Genomic DNA, 13152 nt, shown 5'->3' on the forward strand with positions numbered 1-13152 from the left:
TAAGATTGCATTGGTATAAAGATGAATATAAGCCAGGCTGGATTCATTATTATATTTTGCATATTATTGTGTTCATTTTCTTCCTTTAGAAGAAATTAAAATTAAAGAATTTTCATGGGGTCTTGAAATTATTGAGGACCCCAGGCATTGCACCTTCTGTGCAGGATGGAGAAGTCAGCCTAGCCTTCAGCCTCTGAAGTGACCTCTTAAGTGTCAGCTCAAACCAGGCTCCCTCTCACTGGTCTTCTCCAGCTACTTCTGGGGTCTTTGCACAAACTTGTCCTTCTTCCTGGAACGCTCTCCCTGCCCTTCTCCCTCTCGGCGCATCAGAATCCCCTTCCAGTACAGATCACTGTGCTCTGCCCTCAGTTTCTGATCCAGCAGACCCGGGGTGGGACCCAAGAATCTACCTATTTTTAACAGCACACAGGTGGTGCTGATGTGGACGGTCGTGGCTGGTCCCAGGACCACACTTGGAGAATAGCTGCTTTCGACGTCAGCTCCACTGTCAATCTCTCTGGTTAGCCTTCTGATCTGTTTCTCCCTCACATGCTCTCCAGGGTCTAAGGACTTCTGCTTTATCTACGTAATTTTTGATTCGTGTCTCTCTCTCCCATTTGACTGTAAGCTCTGCGGTGTCTTTTCGCTCACTGCGGGAGCTGCATCCAGCACAAAGTACGTGCTGGGTAGTCATGTGTTGACTGCTGTTCAGAAAAGTTGAACCAACTTGACCTCCTAGCAACAGTGAGTGCGAGTGTAAGAATCCCCTCAACTCACCAGCACTGCATTTTCACTTTTTTCTTTTTTCACTGTTGTCAATTTTAGAATGCCTCACTTACCTCCAGCATCTGAGGGAAAGCTGAGAGCTACTTTGCGCGACCGGGAGGGCGCGACGTTTAAGCCCCACTAGCCCCGCCCTCACGTCTCGCCCCGCCCCGATCCTCCGCCTACGGCTCTCGGCTCAGTCCTGCTTCCGACCCTAGAATCCGCCCCATCCCCGCCTCCGTCCCCAGGCCCCGCCCCTCTCCCCGCCCCAGGCCCAGAGCTGCTCTGCGCATGCCCGTCCGGGCGATTTGTTTTTCACCCCCCGCCCTCCCCGGGAGGAGTTACCGGAAACAAACTTTCCCGGGGAAGATGTGGCGATCCTCTCCTCCCCAGAAGCCAGTCAGGTAAAGCCTCCCCGGCCCTGGCACCCCGAGCCCTGCCTGGCCCGGCCTTGATCGCGGCGAGGCCGAACAGATCGCTGGCCACGTATGACCGGCGCCTTTTGGCTACTTTTTGCTGAGTCCCCTTGCCCACCCTCCGAGCCCGCTCTCCGGGCGCTCACCTCTCTTGGCCGCTCGCAGGGTCCCTGGGCCTTCGCAGCTTCTCCCGCCAAAGACAGAGCCGTTTGTGGCTCTCGTGGGTGCACACCCCTCCCCCAAGGGCTTCCCTCTTCCGCTCACCCGGTCTCCGGAGTCCGACCTCAGGGACTGCGAGGCCGCGCCAGGCAGCTCAGGGTTCAAGGTCGGGATCTTGGGTCTCAGTTACGTAACCTCTCTGAGCCAGGACGTGATCGTGTTTTCACCTTAATGAGAAAAGCAAGGGAAGAAGGTGAGATGAGCCCATGCCCAGAATGGGGTGGCTGCTACTGTTTGTGTTTTTATGGCGATTACCCCAAGGACCAGCCCCCTAATGGGGACGTTTTTGCAGACTTTTGCTTCTGCTGGTCCCTCTGGTCAGTTCTGGGCGTCTCTTAAAAGCCATACTTTTAAGTAGTCCCTCGCATTCCCGGTAGGGACAGTTTCCTTTTCTGGACGCGGGCTTGTGTGCACGGGATGCGCCCTGGAGTCTCCAGTGACAGCATTCCATTTCTCTTTTCAGGCCATTTGGTCGCTTTTGACATCCACTGCTGTTACCCAACCACATTATTGATCATCCTGCCTCGTAGAAAGAAGCAAAAAATAGCAAACATCTCTGGCAACAACTGCCTAAGGACTGAGACATTTATGATAACATGTTGCCATTCCTTGGACCCTGAGTGTCAGCCACAGAACCATGTCATTTAATCATCACAAATATCTTCAACATGTCACAGATGAGGAAAGGGGGGCTTAGAGAGGTCGTTCCTAACACTTTGAAACCAGTTCTGCCTCACTTAAATACCCGATTTTGCCCCTTATGCAGAACTGCCCTAACCATAGAAAAGTTAAAATCAAACTGTTAGTTTCTAGGGCTGCCATAACAAAGTATCCCAAACTGGATGACTTAAAACAACAGAAATGTATTCTTCCACAGTTCTGAGGCTAGAAGCTCAAAATCAAGGAGTCAGCAAGGCCATGCTCCCTCTGAAGGCTCTAGGGAAGGACCCTCCCTTCCTGTTTCAGCTTCTGGTGGCCCCAGGTATTCCTTGGCTTGTGGCACCATCACTCCAATTTCTGCCTCATCTTCAAACCTTCTTCCCCATATATGTGTCTCTCTGTGTCGTCTCCTCTTCTTATAAGGACACCAGTTATTGGATTTAGGGCCCACCCTAATCCAGGATGATTTCATCTCTGAAATCCTTCACTAATTGCATCTGCAAAGATCCTGTTTCCAAATACCATCCTGTTTTCAAATAATGGTGGTTTTGGGGAGGGGACACTATTTAACCCACTTCACAAACCAGCAATAAAATACACCTGTCAAAAGGACCAAAACAGACCCATAGTTATGGAGTCAGGGCATCATTTGTGGTTATAAATCTAAATACTTGGCTTTTACGAAGTCACAGGTGGACCCAGCCATCTATGTTGTAACAAGACCTCTGGGTGATTCTGTTGCTGCTTAAGTTTGGGAACCACTGTTACAAGGCATTTGAAGACAAGGGTTTGATACTGTGACATAAGGGCCAGGTTAAGAGAAAGTTCTTAACCTTACGATGGTCTAACCTTACAGTGACTTGCTCTGCAAACCTGTCTTCCTGAATATTATTATGGATTTCAACACTGAGCTATTGCACTGTTGAAAGAATATTTACCATTACTTAAAATTCATTTAGCTTTTGAAGTGAACTCAGATACGGAACTGTGTTCTTAGTAGTTTTTTGTCTCATTTTAGCTTGCCAACAGTCACGTGATTTGGGTATTATTACTGCTGCCATATTATTAAAAAGTACACTGAGACTCAAAAATGGTAAATGCCAGGACACACAACGAAGCAGAAACACTGTCAGGATTAGGAACTTTTTTTTTTTTTAGGAGTATAGATGCTCTACAATATTGTGTTAGTTTCTGCTGTACAATGAAGTGAATCAGCTATATGTATATGTATATCGCCATATCCCCTCCCTCTTGAGCCTCCCACCACCCCCCATCCCACCCGTCTAGGTCATCACACAGCACCGAGCTGAGCTCCCTGTGCTACACGGCAGGTTCCCACTAGCTATCAGTTTTACACATGGTAGTGTATATATGGCAGTCCTAATCTCCCAGTTTGTCCCACACCCCCCTTCCCGCGCTGTGTCCACACATCCATTTTCTATGTCTGCCTCTCTATTCCTGCCCTGCAAATAGATTCATCTGTACCATTTTTCTAGATTCCACATATATGCGTTAATATACGATATATTTTTTTTATGACTGACTTCACTCTGTATGACATCATAACTCTGGTTACTAAACTGTTTGGTTTGTTTCCATTTTAGGAACAGTTTGATAGATGACGCTAAGGCCCGCTTAAGAAAACATGACGTTGGGACCAAATATTCTCACTTGTTGTCTAACAAATGTTCCATCCTTTTACCGTTGTTGGCTAAAGAAGGAAAACTCTACCTGTTGTTCACCCTTCGGTCAGAGAAGGTAGGTGACAAAAAGGCTCCTTCCATTAAAGTCTCAGGACATGCGAAAACCCCAGGAAGTGCTGTCACTGGCACTTATTCTGAGGTTCTAGCTTCTCAACTGTACTCTCAAAATTGTGATGTTCGAGAAGTACATGAAGCCACAGGATAACAGGGCTGTTTTGGAGAAGTTTTGGAAAGTAAAATAAGTAATTTAGCTAGCAAGTAATTTAAAATACTTTTAGGCCGGGGTTTCTTATCCAGCCATTGGCATTTGGGCTGGATAATTCTTTGTTGGTGGAGTTGCCCTGTGCATTATAGGATGTTTAACAACATCCCTGGCCTCTACGCACTACATGCCAGTAACACACACACACACGCACTCACACACACTTTTGTGACAACCACAAATGTCTCCAGACATTGCCTACTGTTTCAGCAGGGATGGGGAGGGGATAAAATTGCCCCCACTGAGAGCCACTGTTTTAGACTACTCCCACCCCAGGTATAATGTGAAAATTCTAGAGCACTGATGTTGATAGCCTGGGCCCTAAGCTGGCTGCCTATGTTCGAATGCAGTCTTGTTGAAGCTGTGTGACTTTGTCCTAATTAATTACCCTCTCTGTGCTGTAATGTCTTCACTTGCAAAATGAGGACAAGCTATTAGTACCTGCATCATAGGGCTGCTGTGAGGGCTCTACAGGGTAACAAATGTAAAGCACCTAAAACAGCACTGGCACTTGGCAAGGATTCAGCAAGTCTCAGCTGTCACCATTAGTGTCATTAGCACATGTGGCCTGATTTTTTACGATAAATCGTTCCACTTTAAAGAAATGTTGGGCTTGGGAATGGAGTTCCCCTGGGTACACCCCTGGGTACTGTCACTCTCCCCTGCTATTGGGGGTACTTCTGAGGAAAAGCTGGGGAAGCAGTCATTTCAAAGTTATCCTAGTACAAAAAACAAAACAAGCCACAATAATGAGAAAATAGGCTTTGTAAGCAGAATAAGAAGTATCCCTTGGGTGGGGTCAGGGGGAAGCTGAGGAATCAGCTGAAGTTTTTTGGGTTTGGGATTAGACATGTGTGGGTTCTCTGTGGTCTGGGTCTGGCAACAATGACATAAACACATGAGATGATGAAAATCCAAGTTCCAAGGGGGAGGTACTCAGTGGGAAGCAGGGACCAGGGTCTGTCCCCAGCTCTGCCAAAATCACCAGAGAAGCACTGAAATATATTTTTAATATTATCAGACAGACAGACAGTAATGTAGAAAATCTAGAGAACCCCAAAATGGGTCTCGGTTTCACTCGGAGTTGCTTTGCCTATCGATTATTATGTAAGAATCATCTTAGACCATAAATTCTGATGTGAAAAGGTCACACTTTTTTTCAAAGAAGTATTTCAATCTAATTACACCTGACTTTAGGCCCTATTTGGCTGTGGGAGTAAGAAATTCCCTGAGGCATTACTGGAGCTGTGTCCCTCCCTGGAGTCATATAAGCAGGGCCCCAGGAGACAGACAGACAGACAGATGATAGGTGATAGATAGATGATAGATAGACAGACAGACAGACTGATAGATGATAGATAGACAGATAGATGATAGATAGATAGATAGATAGATAGATAGATAGATAATAGATTATAGATAGATGATAGACAGATAGGTGATAGATAGATAATAGATTATAGACAGATTATAGATAGTCAGATAGATGATAGATAGATGATAGATAGGCAGGCAGATAGACGATAGATAAATAGATGATAAATAGATGATAGATAGATAGATGATAGACAGATGATAGGTGATAGACAGATGATATAGATAGATAGATAGACAGATGACAGGTGATGATAGATAGATGATAGATGATAGGTGATGATAGATAGATAGATAGATGATACACAGATGATAGATTATAGATAGATTATAGATAGATAGATGATAGACAGATAGATGTTAGATATATAGATGATAGATAGATAGATGATAGATGATAGACAGAAGGACAGATAGATAGAAGATAGACAGATAGATGATAGACAGATGATAGATAGATGTTAGATAGATGATAGACGATAGATAGATGATAGACAGATAGATGACATAGATGATAGAGATATATATATATGATATATATAGATACAGATATCTGATATATATATATATGATATAGATATAGACATCAGAATATATATCTGTATCTCAGAATATATATCTGTATCTCAGACATCAGAATATATATCTGTATCTATATATATACCTGAATCACTTTGCTGTATACCAGAAACTAACACAACATTGTAAATCAACTATAGTTCAATGAAAAAACATATTAAAATTTTTTTTCTTAAGGGTTAATTTTATGTGAATTTGACCCCAATTAAACAAACACTTTAAAAAATAGTCACTTCTAGAACTGTTCTGAGGACTCAGTGAAAAGAAATCCACGTGAAGCAGCATGAGAACATGGTAAGCACTCAGTAAAGATTATTGATGACATTGCTGTTTTCATTCTCCTTTTGTTCCACTTTTCCTCCTCATCCATGTAAATCTGTTTGTGTGTGTATGGTATCTTTGGAGGGCAAGGAGAGAAAAATCAGAAGTGAGGGTAGTTCTCCAAGTTCATTTTTTAAAAGGATTCAAGAAAAAAAAAAAACTTTACTTTTTGGTCGCATTCCCACTTATTACCACGAGTGTGGGAAAGGTCTCTGGCACAAGATAGAAATGCAGCGCATACTTGGTGAATGAGTGAACAGTAGCAAACTTGGAATCACACACTGCAGCTCTTTTCTTTCCATATCCAGCTGAGAAGGTCACCTGGAGAGGTCTGCTTTCCTGGAGGCAAGTACGAACCTACAGATGCGGATGACGTGGCCACGGCTCTCCGGGAAGCCCAGGAGGAAGTGGGGCTGCATCCTCATCAAGTGGAGGTCGTCTGCCGCCTGGTACCAGTGCTGTTTGATGTAAGGCTTGGGATGGAACTGGGTTTCTTAGACTCTCATGAGCTCACAGTGGATACACTATCTTCAGGGTTCCATGTTTGGCCAAACATGACCCTCAAGAGTGCTATACCGAGTCAAGAGACTGGTTCATGTGTGGACTTTGCCCCTTGTGAGCTAAGAGGCCTTAGGCAAGCCCCCCTTCCTGAATGGGCCCCTTCTTCCCCATCCAGAAATGAAAGAGCTGAACTCCATCAGTGGTTTCAAACCAGGTGCTGTGGAACCCTGCAGATGCTCAGCATTGTTTCATTAACATTCAGTTCACATTTATTTTTCTCCAGTATGCATTTATTTTGAGAATTCTCTTGAAACAATAATACACACTTGAGCACACCAAATTTCAGCCCCTCGGAGGCCACCAGGGTATCACTTTTGCCCTAAGGATACTCATTTTTGCACATACCGTGCAACCAAGTTTCTCCATGTCACATTAATTGAGCAGTATCCTGAGATCACCAGGGAAGCTGTTTAAAAACAGTTACTACTTGTAACTGCATTTCTGTGTGAAGCAGGATTTCCTTGATAGTGTATACCAAACAAACAAACAAACATAACAACAAAATGAATCCTGGGGCTGAGATAGCCAGACCTTATTTCATATGCACTGAACACAACAATTTCGTTGTTGTACTAATTGTCTTTAGAAGTAAATACTAATTGACTTTAGAAGGAGTAAATATGAAGTTGGATAACACCGTTGTTTTATCAGTATAACATTATTCATATAAACTTTTAATTTTAGAATAGTTACAGATTCATGGAAAAGTCACAAAGATATCAGAGAGTTCCTGCATACCCGTACACGGGTCCCCCCATTATTGACGTCGGACATCACTGTGGTACATTGGTGACAACTGAGAAACCAATGTTAGTACATTACCATTACCTAAACTCCACTCTTGTCTTTTACTAGTTTTTCTACTAATGTCCTCCTTTCTGTCCTGGATGAGATCCGGGACACCATGTTGGGCTTGGTTGTCATGTCTCCTTATTCTCTGATCTGTGACAGTTTCTTAGCCTTCCATTACTTTCATGACCTTGACGCTCTTGAGGTGTACTGGTCAGGTATGTTCTAGAATGCTCCTCAATTGGGGTTTATCCGATATTTTTCTCCTGGTTAAGCTAGGTTTATGGGCTTGAGGGAAGAATATCACAGAGGTGAACTGTACTCATCACATATCAGAGGTAGGTGTAAATTTTTTTATGTTTTAAATAATATCAGCTTCCAGGTGAATTTTTATGTCAAAGGAAGAATCCCACTGATACCTAAAAATTAGAAAACCAGATCGCCCTTTGTGAAGATCGGTGGTGCTGAGCTATGTCTTAGTTGGGTCCATTTTAAAAATAGAAAGGTCACCACTCAAGGGAGATTTAGTTTGGAAGAAGCTAATGGCAATAAATGCATCCTTGATGAAAAAGAAATGAGACAGAGAAAAGGAACATGGGATTAGGACAAGATACGTGTCAATTACTTCCTCTTCAACTATGTTTTCTACTGGGAGCCCGTTTCAGAGGATGTCTGCAAATCCCCCAGCACATCTTAGGGATTGATTTTAGAACTCTTGACAAAACGCATAATGGTTGTAAGTTCCCAAAGTGAGAGTAACTCCATTTCCAAGGTCCCCAGGAGCTACTGAGTCCTGCCCTCGAGGGGAGAGGATACAACAGTCTCCACAGGTGTTTATGGGTCTTCAGGAGATTTCCGTGGACAGATGCTCCCGGGGCAGGAGGTTTCTAAGATGACCTACTCTTGATATAATGCTGATCACATCAACGAGAAATTAGAATGAACTAAGTCTTTCAAGAAAGGTGTACTGTGTTTAGAAGTGCTAGTGAGGGTCATTTTGTTTTTTGGACCTTGCAGATCTTTCAAAGGTGCTACCAAAATGCCATTTATTTAATGCTTAGAAGCATAATCTAACCCAGTGGTTCTTCACTGGGGGTAATGTTGTCCCCCAGGGAACACAGGGCAATGCCCAGAGATGTTTTGGGGTGTCATTGGCTTTTACCCACACCCGGCGTTAACCCTCCCACGCCTTCCAGCCCCCAACCTGCTTGTCCTTTTGTCATACACGTATGAACTTCTCTCTTTAAAGGCCTTGGGGGACAGTTCTCCTTTTTCTCTGTACGTGGCCCATACCTGCCAGTCTCGATCCTTTTCTTTGCGTCCCAAAGGCCCAATTCCTGTAACATTTCAGTGGTGTATCCTGACTTCCCGGGATGCTTCTAATAGCCTGCAGCTTCTTCCAGGGGCCCTAAAGCCTGCCTCACCCTATGTCCACAGCAGAAGCCTGTCTCCATGGCGTTTCAACTCAGCAGATGGCCAAATTCAGAGTTTTATGGGTCCTAGGATGTCTGCCACGCACCACCCTTTATTCCCCTGCCAATTCAGACACCTGTGTTTCTAGAGACCGGATGTCCAGAGATGCTGCTTCATCCACAGATTCCCACAGTCTCTCTTACTCTTCTAAGCTTGAACCATGTTAAACGTGCCTGACTCTGCATCTGAAACATTCAGTCTTAAACCATGATCTCCTTTTGAGGCTTTGATTTTTTTTTCCCCACCCATTTCCTCAGGCTCTGACATACCAATTTAAGGGCCGGCACTGCCATGCAAAGTCACTTTCCATGCACCTGCCTAACAAGTGTGGCCCTCAGTCCTCGGGAGGGGATGAAATCTGAGCTGCAGCCGGGAACTCTCCACCGTCGTATTTGAGCCACCCGCTAGTGTGCCATCTTGGAGATATGGTGACACGTGTTTGATAGAATTTGAGTGTGTGGGCAGCAGGCCCGTGGTCGAATCCTGGTTTCTGCCAAGTGTTAGCTGGATGTGACCTTGGGCAAGTTTTCTCTTGTCCCGTTGCCATTGTTCAAGCTTCCTCGTGGGCAGGTTGTTGTGAAGAATCAGGGGGAGGGTGTTGGATTCTAGAGAAGGTTATGGTCTTTGAATGGAAATAGCAGCCACGGATGCGTGCTGAGCAATACTCCAGGCTCTGTCCAGGTGCCTTCTTAGTCATTTCAGGCCGTGTTTCTGATACACACACCAGCAGCTTTCTTCCAAGACCCGTGCCCTTGGACTACTGGAACCGCCTCCCCTGATGCACAGAGAGCCAGCACTGCCTTGATTTACTTCCAGCTGGGCCGTCCTCAGCCAGTGACTGAGCGGCATGAAAGCCCAGCCCCTTCATCTCGTGGGACAGACTTGAAGGTGCACTTTACACCCCGCAGGCCCCCACGGCATCCTTGCCTGGCTCCCCCCCCACCCCCATCCTTGCCTGGCTCCCCCCCCCCCCGTCTTTCTTCCCCGCGCCCTTCCTCACCACTTCCTTAAGAAATCACTTGCATCTGAGTCTTCATCGCAGAGGCCGCCTTTGGGGAACCCTGGGACAGAAGAGGCTGAGCCTTCACACAGGGCCAGGCACAGTGAGGGCTGCTGCTGGAACAAAGCCTCTGGCCTCTGGCAACTCATGACCCCAGATTTCCCACTCTAAGGGTGTCTCAAGTCTGTGCTCCCATTCTCCTCTCCTGGTCCAAACGTTGACTTTTCACCGTTAATTGGGTTAATGGTCTGAGTCATCACTGTTTTTTTTTTTTGGCTGCACCACACGGCATGTAGGATCTTAGTTCCCCGACCAGGGATCGAACCCATGTCCCCTGCACTGAGAGCGTGGAGTCCTAACCACTGGACCACCAAGGAAGTCCCAGTCATCACTGTTCTTAAACATGCTTTAGCTGTCCTTCCTCAGAATTTTCCACAGGCCTGTTTATCCTCCTATAGAACCCCAGCCTCACAATGTATCCCTGGATTTTCCCACCCACTTCCTCTTAGGAGTTCTCCCAGGAATTCCTGATTCTTCCTACTTTCTAATTCAAGGTCATGCAGCCCTTATCAGCTCCTACACTAAACTCCAGGCCTCCCCCTCAAGATTTTCAGTAGTATCTTTCAGTTAACGGCACCCTACATTCATTTCAGCACAGTAGTGGTTGTAAATAGAAATCCCCCCCCACTTATAAGCATGTATGTAAAACAGTATATATATACACACACATACATATCTCTAAAATTTCCCACAAGTGGGAACATGCCACAATTAATACGATGTCGCTTTTCTATTGGTAAGATGGCACATACTTGTCTATACTGATAAGGAAAGGTGTCGATCACATTCTTTTCAAGGGCTGCATAGTACCCCATTATGTGGATATAGTCGTAATTGATCTACCCTAAATACCCATTGAGTAACTTTAGTTTGGGACTATTGCAAATAATGCTTCAGTCTTGTACGTTTATCTTTTCTCACTGGTAGGAATTTATCGTACAGATGTACCCACACAAATGCAATTTCAGGGCCAAAGGGAACACATTTTTATAATATTACTAAATCTCTGTTCCAAAAGATTGTACCAATTTATGTTCCCCAAAAATATCATTTTCAGACTCATCTGAGATGCTGCCTCAGTTAGGGCAGAGACCACTCCCATTTAGGGGGACATAAAGTTTACTTTGGAGCAAGTAAACTTGCTTAAAAACTTGCATAAAACTTGCATAAAACTTGGAGCAAGTTTTATGTAACTGACTGCTTTGGCCTGTGAGCTTAGCTCATGTAGAAGTGGCATGCTTTTAACCATGCTTTTTTTGAAACGGTATGTCTTCACTTCTCAGTTTGTATCTTTTGTGTTTTGCTTTCAGAGAGATACATTGATAACCCCTGTTGTAGGATTTATAGACTCCAACTTCCAGGCCAAGCCTAACCCCGATGAAGTTAAGAATGTGTTCCTGGTGCCTCTGGAATATTTCCTGCATCCCAGCGTCTACCAGCAGAATCACCTGACACGCGCTGGTCATCATATTATTATTCACTGCTTTGAGTACACGAACCCTGAAGATGGTGTGACTTATCATATCCGGGGAATGACTGCAAAATGTGCCTTGTTTGTTGCCTTAATTATTCTGGGAAAAAAACCCTCCTTTGAGGTTGAATTTAATCTCAACGATCTGATGTCATCCTCTGAAGAGTCTTTACTGAAGCTTCATAAACGCGCTACAAGCAAGTTATGATTTATGAGACCAATACTCAAATAACTCTCTAAACGGTGTTTGTGTGGGCTTTTCCACAGAACAACAATAATGCCAGCTGTTGGAATTTGACAGGTACGAATGTTTCCTGCAATATGAGGGTAAAAACCTTGCCTTTTTTCCAGTTCCCCTCTATTATCTGAAAAAGCAAAAGTCTTTCAAAAGTAGAAAAATGGGGACTTCCCTGGTGGTGCAGTGGATAAGACTCCACACTCCCAATGCTGGGGGCCCAGGTTCAATCCCTGGTCAGGGAACTAGATCCCACATGCATGACGCAACTAAGAGTTCATATGCCACAACTAAGAAGCCCACCTGCCACAACTAAGACTTGGTGCAACCAAATAAGTAAATAAAAATAAAAATTAAAAAAAAAAATTTTTTTAAGTAGAAAAATATGTTTATACTGTTGCATAATTTCACCCACAGTATATCTAACAATGCTTTCCTTACACATGTAAGAAAAAGGGTCAGGCACATAGCAGGCACTTAATAAATATTTGTTAAATGTATGATCTTGTGGCGTTCATCTTGTTTGTAGGAGGTAATACCTCTATCTGTTGTTACATGTGACAGAAACTTCTGCCCAGCCATCAAAATCCATCCTCCTTTTCTTATTTGGCAATAGCGTTGAATCTGAGCCCATAGCTGCCCAGGTAGAAACAGCATTACCTAAGTTCTGGTGCAGTTAAATGTAACTCTGAAATTTAACTTAAGCCAATGGAACGTGAGTGAAAATCGTTCTTGCAGTCATCTCCAATTTAAGGGACAAGCCAGATTCCCTGGATTCTCTTTCCCTTTTCCCTGATTTATCTGCAACCCAGCCTTGACTACACAGATGAAGACAATTCCTGCAGGAAAGTTAGAGCCAAAAGATGGTAAGAGCTTGACTCTCTGAATGAGTCTGTGGAGCAAAGCAACCCACCATCCTGGACTACTCACTTGGGACTGTTACATGGGAGAAAAATAAAATTCTGTCATTTCTGCCACTGTAATGTGGGGTCACTGTTACAGCAGAGCTGTAGCCCTAATAATACACCATAACACTTGAAAATGGTTGGCTGGATATTCGCCCAAACCTGGGGTGTTGCCAGCAATTAGAATTCAGGATGGTCTGCGTTTAACATATGAGTTCTGGGACGTGCACAGGACAACTTCAGGTGTTGGTGGGGTTTGGCAGTCATCATCCAAAATAACTGAAATGAAGGACTATGACAGGCCTGCAATCAGGAGAGATAACATTATCTGTCTTAACATGATAGCAGAAAAACACTGA

The 13152-nt window shown here is 44.4% G+C and overlaps 1 protein-coding gene across 1 annotated transcript; it reads left to right on the plus strand.

Annotated features, from left to right (window-relative positions):
- The first annotated feature begins 1056 nt into the window (after window positions 1-1056).
- On the plus strand, window positions 1057-12856 carry NUDT7 (nudix hydrolase 7). The gene is made up of 4 exons (XM_060000261.1): window positions 1057-1169; window positions 3665-3818; window positions 6608-6766; window positions 11493-12856. The coding sequence occupies exons 1-4, from the start codon at window positions 1057-1059 to the stop codon at window positions 11859-11861; spliced, it is 795 nt and encodes a 264-aa protein (XP_059856244.1). The 3' UTR covers window positions 11862-12856.
- Window positions 12857-13152: the final 296 nt, after the last annotated feature.

The sequence above is a fragment of the Delphinus delphis genome, chromosome 20 (genome assembly GCF_949987515.2).
Source record: "Delphinus delphis chromosome 20, mDelDel1.2, whole genome shotgun sequence".
NCBI classification, from domain to species: domain Eukaryota; kingdom Metazoa; phylum Chordata; class Mammalia; order Artiodactyla; family Delphinidae; genus Delphinus; species Delphinus delphis.

What these genes read in the sequence shown, in the direction of transcription:
- NUDT7 (XM_060000261.1), top strand. Translation starts at nt 1,057, where the DNA reads ATGCCCGTCCGGGCGATTTGTTTTTCACCCCCCGCCCTCCCCGGGAGG. An exon ending in CCTCCCCAGAAGCCAGTCAG is followed by an intron (nt 1,170 to 3,664) that starts GTAAAGCCTCCC and finishes TTTCCATTTTAG; the next exon opens with GAACAGTTTGATAGATGACG. An exon ending in TCACCCTTCGGTCAGAGAAG is followed by an intron (nt 3,819 to 6,607) that starts GTAGGTGACAAA and finishes TTCCATATCCAG; the next exon opens with CTGAGAAGGTCACCTGGAGA.